Below are 17,138 nucleotides of genomic sequence, written 5' to 3'. Positions count from 1 at the left end.
TTGTATAACATTTGCTTATAGTCTATACAAAAATCATTACAATGGGTCGCACTTAATGACATAACTAAACCCTGTAATAGTAAGTTTATTTGTTTATTGCATTTAAAGATTACATAAATATTTCACTTCATATATTGTATACTAATTTAAAATATACTATCATCATTCAACCAAAAATAATTTATATACTATTAACATTTATATTATAATTCAATAAATTTTTATATTAAAATAATTATTATATTATTAATTTACGTATAACTTATCTCTAACTCAAGCGATAGCTAAATTCCGTATTTTTACCATGCATATTCAATCTTAATCACACATTTGCTTTAATAATGAAATCAAACTTTTACGTTAACATTATTACTAATAAAAAGAACACATTCCCTACCCTGTTCCCTTTGCTAATGAAGAGTATTAATTAACCTAAAAATTAATCATATGAATTCATTAAAGGGACCTCTTTCATCAGCTAATCACGGTCCGTGAATTCATAGAATTCTTCCCTTTTGCGCAAAATAATCAGTACTTCGATAGTTTATTTTTATTTGTTCAGATTAAATTATTTTTAATTTAAAAATAATAAATAAATTGTGTATTTTATTATGTATCTATATTAATTGATTTGTTGCCTTAAACTTATATAATGGTTTGAGAAAAGAGTAGTTACAAAAATAATGTATGTATTAGCCTCGTGTATTATTAATATCTTATTTTGTACTTTATCCGGTCTATGTATAATTAATGCTTGTATTAGTTATATATTCTATTTGTATATTAAAGTGTGTATTGCTAATATCAAGAATTTTTAGGTATTAGCAATGCAATAGTTTTAATGCATGCATTAAAATGATTAAAGACTCAATTGCCCCTCAAAATTGTTTTTACATCTTTTCTACCATAGTAGTGAAGGGTATCTTTGTAAATTAATTTTTCATGCAATGAATGCTATTTTTTTTTTATGCATCAGACCAAACAATGCATAAAAATAATTTATGTATAACTAATACTACATTCATTGCTAATATAAGCGTTACTAATACACTCCAATTGACATTATTCTTATATACTCTATCAAACGATCCCTTAAAAAATAACAAAAATGTGCCCAAAAAAAAAAGGTTTTCTTCATTAATATACTAAAGTGAAAATTACAATTGGCCTATACAAAATTTTCAACTCTTTCAAGCTGATGGATATTTTTCTTTTTATCAAAATATCATGTTAACTAATCATTTCGTTAATGAATTCGTCGAATGGTGCCAAATTTTGTGTGACAATGACAATTGACGAACAATGGGGTGGTCATTTCACTTGCGAAGAGATATTTAAATAACTTTATGAACACTTTAGTAGCCAAAAATTAGATATTCTAAAATAATGTTTGTATCAAAAAAATTAAGATATAATTATGATTAGTCATAAATATGGAGAGAAGTGCAAAAATGAAAAATAATAAATATTTCTTTCCATTCGAATTAATTGAATTGTTAAGATTCGAATTAATTGAATTGTTAACTTAATTGCTTAGTTTTCAAGATAACATTTAGAGATTGTTTGGTTGGGAACAAGTTATCCCAAAATTAGTATCCTGGGTTAGCTAATCTGGGATAACTTATCGCATCATGTATATGGATAACATATCCATCACTATGATATAAATTGTCGAATAAGTTAACCCAACATGACAATCAAACAAGATACAAAAATTTTATCCCATCACTATTTATTTTTATGCCTCACACAAACGACCCTTTGGAGTGTTCTTCCAATTTAACCCTTCATTAGTTAGTATTGGAGTTAGTGATTATTAGTATTTAGTTATTTCAATCATAAATTTACAATGATGTTAACAAGGGTAAGAGTGAAAAGTTATGCCTAATTTTATCTTGATCTTATTTTCTTAAAGAGTGTGACAATAATTCAGCCAAATTACCTCTAGGTAATACTTTTCTTTTAAGGAGTATACCAAACAAAAGATGAAAAATAAAATTGACTAGATGAAGTACTTTATATAATCGTTTAATGACCAAAAAATATTTGAAAGAAAATACTCCCTCTGTCCCTAATTATTTGTCTACTTTGAATTGAAACACTTGTTCAATTATTGATATAGTGAGTTTATCATTTTATCTCTATTAATTATGAAGTGAATGAATTAAAAACTTAAGAGTTTCAAAAAGTTAAATATTTTTCAAAGTAATTAATTAAAAAGTAATCAAAAATTGTCATTTTTTGATTTATCAAAATAGATAAGTAATTAACTATAAAAGAAAAATATTTAATTAAAGTAATTATGTAATGTTGTAATACTCCCTCCGTCCACAATTGTTTGGCAGGTGTGCTAAAAATAGATGTCTAAGATTAATTGTCAATTTAAATAATCAAGAAATAATTAGTCACTTTTTTCCAAAATTTGTCCTTAATGATAATTTAGTTCAATTGGAAAGTTAGGTAGACCTTTGATATTCGTGATTTAGTCAGATTACACATTATATTAAATTTTCCTGAGAGGTGTGCATGATCTTAACATAACAAACAATTATGTACGGAGGGAGTAGAAAACAAGTCCGAAAGTGATGGAAATTTAATGTATTTCCCATGTCTTTGGGCTGAAGGGATTTAGCACTGAAGTTTGTGTATTTAGCTGTAAGAAATAGGGATCGAGGCTTTGAAACATGTTACTTAAAAGGGAAATATTGGTGGCCCAATAGGAAACGTAAATGCAAGTGCTGTTTGTTGTGTCCCCATAAAGCCTAAAACAATTCATTTTTTGTGGAATTAATTATCATAAAACAAATTGATGATATGAAGTAGAGATTGATCTTTAACAAGGAATTTGTATATGATCAATGCGTGGAATGAATTGTGAAAATGGTTTTATGACTTCATCTATCGTTGAAAATTTTGAAATACCTATTAAGAAAATTTACACAATACTTATTATGATAAGGACATCCTCTGTTTATTTTTACTTGTCTAAGATAGACATTGTACATTTTTTCAAGAAATGACAAATAAGATGTATATTTTATCATAATACACATATTAATTATTGCATATTTTGTGTAAACTAGAAAAAGATTTTGGACATTAATGTTAAAAACACAAAAACCTTCCTAGATTCTTCTGATTGCCCAACAGCACTGTTGTGACTTACTATCATCATAATTGGACCACTCTAATCAAAGCACTTGAAAAAAAAAATATATAATTTGATATACATTTTAACATGTATATTCTAAAAAAAGTGCAATTTATGGAATGATGTCATGCTGATTTTAACTTTTTCTCCTTCGTATGTAAATTTTCATAGTTGGACTTTTAATACTATAGCCAAAGCAAGTAGAAAGCCATATGTATCTTCAAATATAGCTTCAGTTGTTTCGATAACATTTTATATTAGAAAAATTATACTTGAGAATTACAAGTTGGTACGCCATCATCGATGCAATTATTAGTAGTAAGAGTTAAGATTGGTGCATGATTATTTTACGTCATTGAGCTCTCTTGTTCACCCTGTTCTTCGTGTTAAACTAATTAAATATCCAATCAAACAATAGCTAGCATGAAAATATGTATATATATATATATATGAACATATTGGATATTGTTATAACTTAAGGTCAGATAAGGAAGTTGCATTTCATTTGGGAAAATACAATGTAATCTAACCAAAGTCCAAAAGTATAGAATTTTTGAACTCCTGAGTAGATAGATTGAACTGCCAATTCTGCTAGACAGCAAGCGTAAGACTGTAAATCATTAACATAGTGTTTCACTCCATACATTGAAATGCATCACATTTCCGATAATACATAGTGTGAGAGAGTAAAATCTTGGATTTGGACATGGTATCAAGAGCTTGATATGACATCGCGGATCAGTTGATACTAAGATACATAAAGTACTCTACTCTTTAATTAACCAGAAAGAAGATGCAGTCACAACATAATAGACAAGGAGTCAGTCACTTCACATACTGCATTTTTATAGTTGAACCCTCAGGAACTAAAAGTCAGTTGAAGTATCACTTATGATCTTACTTTAGCAAGACGAGCCCTCAGTTCTTCTAGATCTTCCTCGTCATCAGCATCCTGAAAGAATTACATAGCACCTTACTTCATCATTGAAAAGATCAAATCCGATTATATGCAATGGATTATAGATGTGACATACCTCTGCATCTCCTACTGCCTGAGCAGGTTGCTTTAGCTTCTCCTTTCGGACTGCTTCAGGAAGTTGCGCGGCAGTCTCACCAGCAAGTTCAGTTAAGACCCTGTCAACTTCTTCTTCAATCTCATCTTCTATGTCTTCTGAATCCAATGCACTGTCCACTGCATCATTCACAATTTCTTCAATGACACCAGCCTGCGGCAAAGTAGAGAGAGTGAATTACATTACAAGAAGAAAGACACACTAAAAGAAAATGTGAAATAAATATTCATGTTTCTTTCCCTCCCATTTTCTCTTGTGGTAGAGGCTGTCTAGTTAATTCAAGAGTTAAAATGCAGAATTTGTCCTCGACTTCTCATATGAAGGAAGGCAGAAGATGCAAGAGTACAGAAGAACAAAATATGACCATGGCACGTCAAAGAGCTTAACAACATATTTAAAAATCAGATGCATACAAATCCAAAGGTGATTCACCAACCAAGAGAGAACTCAGAAGCCTCTTCAGAGCTTAAACAACTAATGCCAAATAGATACCTTGGTCATCTCTTTATTGAATTCCTGCATTGTAATAGCCACTTCTGGAGCCTTCATAAGATTATTAACCAGCTTCATTACCTCAGAACTCTTGGACAAATGCCCCACCGTGCGAGCAATAGCTGCAAACATGAATTAGAAGTTTATGAGATACTTGAAGGCATTCAACGTACAAATGAATGTGGCTTAAAAGTTAGCAATGTCTGCTTTGACCATTTATCCAGCTTAAGCAATCAAAATATGGTTGTGTAGCAGCATTTTCAGACAAATTTACAGCGCTGCTAAATTATCTTAAGGAAGGATTAGCAACATGTTATGGAGCAGAAAAATTTCAATCAGAATTGTCATAAAGATAAGATCCAGCCTTTAAAATGTGTACATACACTCAGGTTTGCAAGATATTAGAAAAATGTGAGCATCCAAAATCAGAACTAAGCAAGAGGAAACAATCTAGGAAAGTGTTCAACAAAGCTAGGTGTAAGATATGACAGAATTCTTCTTTCGTACCGGGACATAAGGTGATAATGAAAATACAGTTGACTTCTAGCATTAAATTCCAAATGTCTGCTATGAACCTCTACTTGCCAAATGTCCTACCGACACTAATAAATCTATCAGAAACCACCTTTTATAGAAAAGTTTCTTGTTAAGCAAAATAACGCCTAACTCATTATCTTCACCTGCATTAAAATTATTATACAACAAAATATCTCAATATATAAAGCACGCGACATGCTTCCAATAATTATAACAAACTTACCAAAAGTCCATTCTAGTAACTAATTAAAAGGTAAAAGATTTTCTTTTTCTTTAGAACAAATCAAATGAATTGAGTTAGTTCTTTCTGGAATTTCAGAGAAAAGTATGAAGATGGCCGCTAACTTTATTATTTATTACATTAAGAACTAATCAGATACTAGTGGTTTGAAAGTTTTAAGCTACAATTTTGGAGCTACAGATTAGACAATTATTTCTGTCTCATGTTTAGATGCCCCAGAGTTGCTGAGTAGATTTACTCATCAGTGGTATGCACAAAGGATTACATATTAGTGATGCAACTAGAGTATAGTGATGTTGAAATACTATAAATCTCCTCCGACGTATGTGACGAAAGTAATGCATGAGTTCATGTTTTTCTGACATTTTCTGGATCATTAAGATTTCCTGACCCTTTTATGAGATCAACAACTAGGACTAAACAGAGGTTGCATAGGAAAGGGTGATGGTGAGACAGAGACTCATAGGAGTATTCCCTCCTCCCCTGTTACTCACATCCCAAACTCTGTCATCATTGACATAACCCATTATCATGGCAGCCAAAAGGTAACTGAGGACCAAACCTTGATAAAAGCGAACATATTATGATTGGATAGAGAGATAAGTTAGAAGATCACTTTCCAATATTTTTGAACAGTTCAGATAAAATATGGTGGGCGATGGAACCAGAAACAAGTAGCAAGTGCTAGAAACTCAAAGTGGGGCCAATGGATCAATCATTACTGTGTTCACAGCCATTGATGACCAATCCTTCTATTGGAAACTTGAGATAATATGAAATGGTGGAAGGATGCTTAGTGTCTCCTTTCAGTGGTGATGTGCACGAGCCAATCTATAAAAGATGATGACGATAGGAGGGAAGAAAGCAATGCAGTCAAACCTAAAAAGTATTCCTTTATATCAACTCAAATAAGTCATAGTTTTGTTTACCAAAATATTTCCAATCGTCTATCCCCCCAAAAAGAGTATTTCACCTCTTATCATATAACACCAGAAGTATAACAAATTTTGGGAGTCCTAATTCTAACTTCCCCACATCTGTAACTCAAAAAGTAATCTATTACCTCACAATTAATCTTCAAGTTAATAGGCTATTTATCTTGAAACTCTAACTCAATAAATTATACACGGTATATTTTTCCTAAGGAGGGTGCAAAAGTACAACAGGGCATTTAGTTTGAATCGAGGGTGCATGTGCAGTGACATAATTGAAAATATCCTTAAACAACACTTGCACCCAGGAAACTGAGAAGCCCATAAGGCGTGAATTTGACTACACCCTAAAATGTTGAAGAGTCAGAAAAGAGAGAATGCATCACTTTATCCACATCAAGAGTAATTAGTACTTCATTTTCAGAAGATACATACAGTGCTTCCAACAATTTGATCATCAAAGACATTAGAGGAGTGGTTACACACTTCATCAATAAATAACGACAAAAAACCAAATGGAGTAAGAGTATCTTACCGACACTTTCTCCAAGGTGCATGGATATTGAATTCAACTGCGCTTTGTTCTCGTACAATCGGTTCACAGTTCTTTTAGATCTCACGAGCTCTTTGGCTAGTGACTATGGCAAAATACAACACTAAAATGTTAATAATCAATAGAACATAAAATTATGAAATCAGAAGGCATGATGACTGTTGATGATTATCCTGGAATGCTGGAAAGCACTAATATATTAAACATAGACAGAACTCTTTAAGCCCAGAATTCAGAGAGTTTTCTCTATGACAAACGACCAAATAAAATCCCCAGATAGTATGCTTGGATCTTGGATAAAGACCACGAAGAGAAAATCAAATATCAATAAAATAAAGATGAAGCATTTTTCAAACACCCTGGAACTCCTAGACAAGACACAGATAGAAATGCACTTTTAATGCAATGTTCCAAAATGTTCTACTTATAATGTAATCCTGTACAATATCAACGTTCACAAATTCTAAGATTGCAAAATTGTTTAACCATTAGTTTAAAATTTTCTAACCTCAACAAATCAAACTTTCAGCTACTATTTTGTACTTCCTTCAGTTGTCACTAAACTTAATATCAATTCAAAATAACATCTTAAGTTTTATGCCAATCAAGCTCTATCCAAAGGAAGGGGAACTTCTCTTTCTCATTTCACCAACTCTATTCCTAGGTCCGAAATAACAAAAGTTTACAAGATTTAGCTTAACAACAACAAAGCACATGCTTCTCTTTATCATTTCACCAACTCTATTCGGAAGCTAGGGTCGGCTATATGAATTATCACTTAGCAGGTCACTCCACTAAGATCATCTAATCCTAAAAAATTCCATAAGTTCTTCAGCAAATGCTAGACAGCTAGAGGATACATTCATAATAAATATATGAATAAACAACATTAATAAAATAAAAAAAACATTATATGAATGCCACAAAAACCTGATATGCAGTCTAGCAATTTCCAACACATTCTAAATAGTAAGTTAACTTTCTGATATTATTTGGACATTCCCCAAGAGGCAGCAGAGTGACATAGATCTAGCTAACAAACTACAGCTAAAAGACCCTTGAATATTGTTAACCAGAATTAAACCAAGGTGGAAGGGAAAACAATAGCAATTCAAGATGCAATGCTTTTGCAAAACGGCGAACTTTAAAATACACCATGCTTCATGGGAATTCTCTCACAATGTAGGGTAAAAGCATCAAAAACTAAAACTCAAACTTCCATCTCACATCGACTGCCATGTTAGAACAACAAAATTTTCTAAAAGACCATACTTAACAATAATAATTGTCAATTGAAATTCCTTATGGATCAATATCAAATGATTACGAAACAAATAAAATCAATCATCAGCATTCAGCAGAAGATTAAAAGTCAAATAAGCAAATATATTTCAAAGTGAAAAGCTAAATCATAACAGTTCTAAATTACCTTAGCAGAACCCATGTCATTTCTCTTAGCAGCTTCTTTAATTGATTTCTGTACAACCTTCTCCTCTCTCTGTATATCTGATGAAACCAAACAAAATAAGTCAAGACACACCAACAATAATCATCAAACATTCAAATCACCCAAAAAAACAAACAATAAGAAGAAACCCTTTCTTCCTTAACTTGAAAAAATCAAACAGAAAGGGTAATTAGTGGACATAATTAGTTTTACCTCGAATTTGACGTTCGATATTTCGGCACTCTTGACGGAGGCGACGTTGCCAATCTCTCAAAAGCTGTTGAGGGTTTGGTTTCGGCTTCAATATATTCTTCACTTTCTCCATTTTTACCTTTAATCAAAACACTGAGAATAGCAGATCCAAGAGCAACAAACCCAATCTCTAATTGACAGAACAATTTGATGATAGTCCACTTTCAACCTAAGAAAACCTCACGATTTATGTTTATTCAACAAACACGCTAAATTTTAAGAAAAAAAACAAAAACTTTCAGCTAATTTGACTTGGAGGAGGAGTGACAAAACGAAATACGATCAGAAAGGTGCGTAGGAGAGAAGCAGCAACAGCGAGATATGAAGTTTCCGGTCGTTATACTAGTTGATGAAGTCTGACATGGCGGATTACCAAGTTTCCATTTGTTCTTTGCTTACTATTTTTACATAAAATAATACTGTTTTTAATATTTAATAATTAAAAGAAATTAAAAAGTTTGTCAAAACAATAAAAACCAAATCATATTAATAGGCGCAATTAAAACATTGCTAATATGAGATCATTCTCCGCCCGTCGGACAGAAGTCTCATATTTGTTTCTATATTATTGAAATTTTTTTTTAAGGTATTAGCCTATATATGTCGTTAAACTCAAATTTTCCATTTTTCTATTAATTTTGTTTGTTTATATCAAATAATATTTTAATTTATTATATCAATTCTTGTTATGATTAGATTTTGATCAATATTAATCAATTATCAAAAACGGTCCAATACAATATTAAGTTTGTGATTCAAATGATAAATAATGTCTTTGAGGATCAATGGAGGGTTATGTGAATATTCTTGAAGTGTGTATCACTTCATCTTTATTCTTCTATGTCTTCTCATTCTTTTTTTTTTTTTATCCATGCCTTGTCTGGAGAAAGATTTTACTGCTACCTTCTAGTAGATGGTTTATGTTGGTAATGAATGATATATATCATATATATGCCTTCGCGACATAGATAATGATAAATGAAGAATTATTGTGGTGAACTGATATTAAACTTTTTTTTTCAATACAAAAAAATAAATATAACTTTATTCCTTCATTTTTGTCATCTATTATTTTGAAAATTTATTCAAACTACTCCACTAAGTGTTTGATGTGACAAGAAATATATGGTAGAAAAGTAATTTTGATAAATAAGTCAACTTTTAGTTAGATTGTCATGAGATACTTGTAATAAAGAAAAGTTTTTTACTAGAATAAGTATTACTATCAATATGCAATACTAAGAAAAAAACATAAAATTAAAATAATATCTAGTTTGTTAATATTAGAATCGGTATTTAGTAACTATTGTTTCGAGTTGCTAACTTGCTATGTATATGATTATATGTTAAAAGTTGTAGTAACTTCAACAAATTATGAATTTTGAACTCATAAATGAAAAAAAAATAATGGATGAAATTGAAAAAATCTAAAAGGTGAATGTCTTAATTTTTTGGGGCAGATTTGATGGTCTTGCAAATCTCATCCTATATTACTAGAGAATTAAATACAAGGTTTCAATTTCAACAAATATTCTTCAATTTTTCTATTTACATCCCTCTGTTAAGTTTTGGGGCACTCCACCTAATAGGCAAACTAAACTATCTTGCATTCCGAGGTCAGAAGCAAAAACCAAGTTGTGTTTTAAACGATTAATGTAAGTGATGGAGATATTTCTTTACGGAAAACATAAATAAAGATAGTTTATGTGGAGCTAAGGTTTATTGGCAAAACCACTCTACCTCATCATAACGTAGCGTAAAATTTCCGTACAAATTAAAATCATCTGATATATTATTGTAGTAACTTTTAAGAGCTCAGTTCAGAAGCAGTTATACTTTTGTACTCTATTTTATATTACAAGTTTTTTTTTCTTTTAAATTTAAAAAAAAAAATTTTTTTTCTTTAAATTTTTTTTAAAAAATCCGACCTGCCGGATTCGAACCAGCGACCTAAAGATTATCTGTCAGGCTTTTCACCAACTACAGTCTTCCGCTCTACCAACTGAGCTAAGGTCGGTTGTTGGTATTGTTATCGCACATAATTATATTATATTAATTTAACTGTTTTCTCTTTATTGAACAGCTAGCTTGTACTATTTACCAAAGTAAATTCTAACATCTCGTCTGTTTTTTACTTTCTCCTTTACATCTCCTTTAAGAAACCATAAACAAATAGTGTATTTTTCCTAATTTGATCCTTAAGAAAACTTTTTGGAACTATACAAATTTAATTGTATACTTTCAAAAAGAATTAATTGTAAGGTAAAATGAGAAAATTATAATTAATTCTCTCTTTATTTTGTAAATTGATGATTAATTTGATATAACTATTTTTAAAACGCTTACTATTGTTTCATATATTTGTTTATATGAAACGCTTACTATTGTTTTATTTTTGCCTTTTTTAAGTTATAAGGTTTTGTTTAGAGCAAATTAATGTTTAACATTTCTCTAATAGGATGATTCAGTCGTAAATAGATATTGACAAAGAGTTGAGCTGCTAGCCTACTAGTTTTAGAAAGAGTTTGATATCAACTTGTATTAGTTCATCAGTATGGCCAACTCAGTCTAATCGTTTCATTTTTATTTTAAGATTTTCCTATCCTTGATATATTAATTTATTTTAAAAAATTATCCCCAAATTAGATAAACAATGTTGATGAAATACCAATCCGATGACACGAGTTTCAAAATTCTTCATAATCCAATTTCGTTCCAAAATGACATAAATAAAGTATAACTACGTATTTTCACAAAATGAAATTCATGAAGACTTTTTGGCAGAGTTAGTTGCATATTGCAGCCTTGTTATTTATGGTACTCAAATGGTAGAGTCAGGGTTTTTATTAGCGAGTTTGAAAAATTAAAGTATAAATATGTAAATAAGTCTTTAGAAAAAAAAAATTTAAATTTTTTCGAGTTTAAAACCAAGCTTTTAGCGTTCACTAGGATTTAAACCGGTGAGTGCAACTTAATTTTAGGGAGACTTGTCAAAGCACCATCAATTTTTCTTTGTTAATGAGGAGATTAAAAATATATGTATCTACAGAAATGCAGAATATTTACTCTATATACACTAGTTAGACTTGAAGGGAGTCTTAGAAGGATGTTCTTATATGAGTATATGCTTAAAAATGTAAATGATATGCATATGTTGATCTTACATGTTAATGACATTATGTGATATTGGTTTCACTTATGAACTGGTTGGTCTCTATTGCTAAACACTATAATAAAAATGATCATTAGTGACATTTAATTCTTAATTACCGTTAAATATGTATTTTTAGCGGCAATTGTCACTCTTTGTATATGTCCCTAAAGCCTTTAGCGATTTTGGTTCTAATGACACTTAACTAATGCCGGTAAAAATTTTAGCACTTTTTATTAGTGTCGATATTTAATGTCGCTAAAAATTATTTTTGTTGTAATGAAAGTACGATAATATTTACTCTTAATGATATAATATGTGAAGTTGGGCATTGCTTGTGGTTCTTGTTGAGTTTACTTGGTGGAGTGAGGTTATGGGGCCTTACTTGACCATTACACCGTGATTTTTTGCCTATGAAATCCATGTGGATCCGCCCCTTGCAACAGTAAAGTTTGAATAAATCATTTTAGAATTATACTTTATTTAAAACAAAAAAGGAAATTAGTAATAACCCTAATTTGATCTTCTTTTAATTTTACACCATTGTGGCGTTAAACCTAGTTATTTAATATTCCACTGGTTATGTAGGTAATTAACAATTTAATAAAATCAAATTATATGTATAAAAATAAAAAATTAGAAGGTATTTGCTTGATTACAATGAACTTGCGACCCATAAAGATGGAAATATCGCTCCCTTTTCATTTTTTTTTTTGCATAATTGTCTCTTCCGAAATGGTTTAATTTTTGTTTTGCTATTCAATTAATTAAAAAATTATGAGGCAATTTAAAGTATTTATATCTATGACTTAATTCACAAATATTTAAATAATTTTTGTCTTATTCGACATAAATTTTGCTGTCTTGTCTGACATAAATTAAAAGAACTTTTGCTTTGTTTGGAAGAATTTCTATAGGAATAAGTTACACTTTTTAAGGCATAACTTTATGGATTTTGAAACTAAATTATCTTGTAAAATATGACTTGTGTGGGTTATAAATAGGTGAAAATAGTTTACACACCCCTTCTTTAGAAATTGAAAATCGTCATTCAGTTACGAACATTAGACATTCTCCCATTTTTTCGTAATTGATTTTTTAAACGTTTATTTCACTCATCATGTTTTCTACTTATTGTGTTTTTACATAACATCTCTCTGAGACATTATTGGTAATATTTTTGACATTTCAACTAATTTTTAATTTGTTTTCTCCTTATAATCTTTCAAAATTTTCAAATGTATTATATTGAAAATTCATAAAATTTTTAGCACTTTAAAATATTTATATAATTAAATCAAATGTGTATAGTGAAATTTGATACTAATAGTATAATATATTTTGGACCTATATTTTTTAAAAAATAAATAAATTATTGTTTATATCAAGAACTTAATAGTCAAACTGATCAAATTTATATTTAAAATGTACTTTTTTTGTTGTCATATACCCATCTTATAGATATCCTGAATACGCTTCTGTCCATATCAACATTACTTTGGAGTTCAACCTAAAAATGCTAGAAAGATGGCTCGCTTATTGCATCGACCCATTCATTTAATCGAACAGCAGCTTAATCATCCATATATTTTTTTCATTGTAATGGAACTTGATATTTTCCAAAATATAGCGTTATGACTAAAACAAAATATATGAGGGGGTCAGTTAATATTTTCAATAAGCAAATGCACGAATACATGTTGTATCAATATACAGATTGTATCAGGTTGAGATACATGTATCTACAATTTGTCCTCTCTGTTTCTAAACTCTCTCTCTTTTCTCTCCTTTCTTAATTTCGCTTGCTTCTCTCCAATCGAAAATTATAGCTATAAATTATAATTAGGTAAACTAAAAGTAATATTCATAATTATGGTCTAAACTGTAGCTATTTATGAAAAAATTTCATAACTAAACAATGGAAGAAATGTTCTCTTGGGTTGGACAGAATACCAGCAGAATCCTTTTAACGACCCATTTGTTTTTGGGAAAATTTCATATATGGCAAACTTAATTAATTAAATTACATTATATGGGTATAGTTTACCTAATTATATTCTATGGGTATAATTTAGTTATTCTAGGTATCTTTAATTTTGTATATAAGGTTTCTTTTCTACGCTTTGACAGCCCATTTACTCATTATTCAATGATCCAATTCAATTTCTATCTAACTCCACTATTTAAGGCCCATATATGTGGTAGGATAGTCTCTACCAAACTACACATACTACATACAATTTGTTTTGGACACAAAATTTAAAACATTTTTTTCTAAATTATACATATCATATCGGACAAACTAGTACAGCCAAAGCTAGATTTACAGCTTCTTATAACATCAAATTTCAAAATATTATTCTAGGCATTCCTAATGTAATAGTAGTAGTTTGTTTGAATATCTTAGAACATTACATTGATATTGATGATAAATTGGAAAAGACTGTTTTAATATGAGTTGTGTTTACTATGGCCAAAAAATGTTTTTTTGGTTTCGCGATATTCAAGTTGGAGTCTGACTAAATTCAAATTCGCACTGAAGCGTTTCATGATAAAGGGACTCGAACCGAGACTTGACTTTATGTTAGTGACGGACGAGAGAGGAAATTCAAATAGACATTTTGTACTATTCAAAAGGTTGTTTTTATCTTTGAAGTTAAAAATATAAAAGCTGGCCTACAACATGTGAAGTAGTAAATGACAACATGATTTTCAAGCATGAACATTGAGCGACTTAAGCCCACTTGACGATCATGTTCCACTACGTACTTCAAGTAGGCCCCTTATAGATTTTACTTGATTTTGTGGTCTACTTTTTTTTTTTGGCATAATACATGATTGTATCCTTTAACTTGGCTTTAAATTATTTATGTTCTTCAACTTTGTGCGTGCACAAGCAGACACTTAAACTTGTACAAAATTGAACAAATAAACAAATGTGTCCTACATGTTATTTTTTGTCTCACGTGGTGTCCTACCTGTATTGTACCATGTAGGACTCATGTGTTTATTTATTGAAAAGTTGAATAGTTAAAGTGTCTGTTTATGCATTATGAAAGTTGGAGGTCAAAGTTAAAATTTGAAGCCAAGTTTAGGGTCCAATATAGGTATTATTCCCTTTTTTTTTGGGATATCCCATTGAATGTTTGGTGTCCGATAACAATTTTGGAATTTAATTAATTTGAATTTGTGTCAAAAAAAATTTACTTCAAGATGAAAAACTCCTATTAAAGATGGACATTCCTTTTCCATTTTGAATTTGTTTATTTGGACAATAATACATGGTCAAACGTGTACAAATTTAATTTACTTTTTTTTCTCTTTTCTATTTTCATTTCTTTCAATTTTTGATATCCACGATGAAGCACGATTAAATTTGAATTCGTATCGAAAAACTCTGATAAAGTGCTCCCTAGCTAACAAAGACAACTCTATAACCAAGAAAACTTGAATCTTTATTAAAATTAATAAAGTATTTAGCATTCAACCCGAACTTTTATTGTTTAGTATTTTCATTTCACGCTAGCTCGAACGGGAAAAGAAAAACGAAAGTACAACAATAAAGACAAAATTATACCACGCTTAAAAGGGAAAAAGTTGAGTGAGTAGAATTAAAGAAAAGGTGTAGAGAAATACAAGATCCAATTTAATTGATCTATTTATTTGCACATATATGGGATAAAAACAAAGCAGCTTTTTAAAATATCCGAAAATGAATCTGTGCCTATTTATTAGTGGTCCAGAAAAGTATACCTGAAAAAATAAATAAAAAGCATATCACATATAGAGTGACAAAAAAAACTAAAAAGACAAATTATTTGTATTGCTGTTAACTCTTGCTAAACAACTTATTTAGGATTTTTATATTACCAAAATATATTTTTTAAAATTATGTATTCAAATTTAATATATTTTACCGTCCTAGTAAAAATTTTACATGTATATGATTATTTCCAACATTGAGAACACTTAGTTATGATGAATTCGAAATCAAGACACTATATTTGCTTATGATATCACATATAATTATGCCTTACATTAAAAATTATTGAGTTAGGACGAACTTGTTATAAGGGGATGATAGCTTTTGCCTATAACCCTATTAAGAGAATAAATTATTTGATGTGAATTAAATAATTTTCATATAGTAGAGTTAAAGATATATATTTTATGTAATTAAGTTAGTTAAACTTTGTTCTATCACGTAAAAATAATTAATTAGATAGTGGCATCGACAATTATTTTACTACAGAGAGAATCTTTGTTTTCTAGGCTCTCTTCGGGCAATAATTCTTCAAAAATGGTCACTGTTACTTTTTCTTACTAGTCAAATTGTCAAAGTGTATAACAATCATTAGATAAGTGACCTAAAATATTAGTAAGAGTTTTAAGTTATATGACTGATGCATATAAAGCAGTTATATAATGGATCACTTATAATTTATAATGTGTAAATTAGGTATATAGCATTTTTTATAGTAATATTCTCAAGTTATAGCACTAGAGTTTGAATTTTATTGTATAACATTTAATATCTCAAGTTATAGCATTTTAAAAAAATATATAATGTTAATTTTAAATTATTAAAAAGAGTTGTTAAAATAAAAAATAAATTAAAAAAACGGACAAATTAATAATGGAAAATGGGATCTTTTATTAAATAAATTAAATATAATTATTAATTACTGTTAATAAATTAGCATGTTTTAAGGGATTTTAAATTTTTTTAGATTAGTTAGTTGCCTTAATTCTCTCAAATTAGTTTAAATAATATTAATTTTTGATTTAATTCCTTGAAAAGCTGTACCAAATTGGCATGAACGTACATGTCATTTTGTTTTCCAAAATTTCACAATCTTTTTGAGATTTGCAGATTTTATTTTCATTTTTTATTAGTAGTTGAATAAATTTTGGCGTTGAAAACAATCGGATTTGATTTGATGGAGAACAATGTGTCGATATTAATAAAACATGGTGGAAAGTGGAATTCATCATATTAATTTTTGTTATGATTTGTTGTTTTAATTATGAATTGTTGGTTTTAATTATATTTATTGTTTTGTACATGTATAAAAGTGTTCGATTTTTTTTTATTATTGTTAGATCTAAAATATAGTTTGTATGTTCTTTTTTTGGATAAACAATCAAGTTACGTATGGCATTTTGAAAAACGATAAGTAAATATAAATGTGTTTGAGTTGTAATTAAATTGAAGATTCGCGTGTTAGTTGATTTGTGAAGAAAATAGAAAAACGTACATTTATTAACTAGACAAATAATAATTAGATATAATTCTTTGTACAGGTGAA

At 29.3% G+C, this 17,138-nt stretch overlaps 1 protein-coding gene and 1 non-coding gene across 2 annotated transcripts; both read right to left on the bottom strand.

Moving 5' to 3' along the window:
• Positions 1 to 3,701: 3,701 nt before the first annotated feature.
• Positions 3,702 to 9,089, bottom strand: LOC107021176 (vacuolar protein sorting-associated protein 24 homolog 1). The gene is made up of 6 exons (XM_015221784.2): positions 8,640 to 9,089; positions 8,409 to 8,485; positions 6,962 to 7,064; positions 4,717 to 4,838; positions 4,186 to 4,377; positions 3,702 to 4,103 (listed from the first exon to the last, which is right to left on the bottom strand). Exons 1-6 carry the CDS (start codon positions 8,749 to 8,751, stop codon positions 4,041 to 4,043), a joined length of 669 nt encoding a protein of 222 aa, XP_015077270.1. The 5' UTR covers positions 8,752 to 9,089; the 3' UTR covers positions 3,702 to 4,040.
• A 1,511-nt stretch (positions 9,090 to 10,600) lies between these two features.
• TRNAY-GUA lies at positions 10,601 to 10,695 on the bottom strand. The gene is made up of 2 exons: positions 10,659 to 10,695; positions 10,601 to 10,636 (listed from the first exon to the last, which is right to left on the bottom strand). It is a non-coding gene; the product is annotated as a tRNA-Tyr (tRNA).
• Positions 10,696 to 17,138: the final 6,443 nt, after the last annotated feature.

The sequence above is a fragment of the Solanum pennellii genome, chromosome 6 (genome assembly GCF_001406875.1).
Source record: "Solanum pennellii chromosome 6, SPENNV200".
In the NCBI taxonomy this organism is placed as follows: domain Eukaryota; kingdom Viridiplantae; phylum Streptophyta; class Magnoliopsida; order Solanales; family Solanaceae; genus Solanum; species Solanum pennellii.
The sequence above is the reverse complement of the archived record's forward strand: the minus strand, read 5'-3'. Positions and strand labels throughout refer to the sequence as shown.

Excerpts from the sequence above, each read along its gene's own strand:
- LOC107021176 (XM_015221784.2), bottom strand. The coding sequence starts at position 8,751 with ATGGAGAAAGTGAAGAATATATTGAAGCCGAAACCAAACCCTCAACAG. Across the intron at positions 8,486-8,639 it reads TATCGAACGTCAAATTCGAG|ATATACAGAGAGAGGAGAAG; the intron begins GTAAAACTAATT and ends TGGTTTCATCAG. Across the intron at positions 4,104-4,185 it reads AGGCAGTAGGAGATGCAGAG|GATGCTGATGACGAGGAAGA; the intron begins GTATGTCACATC and ends TAATTCTTTCAG.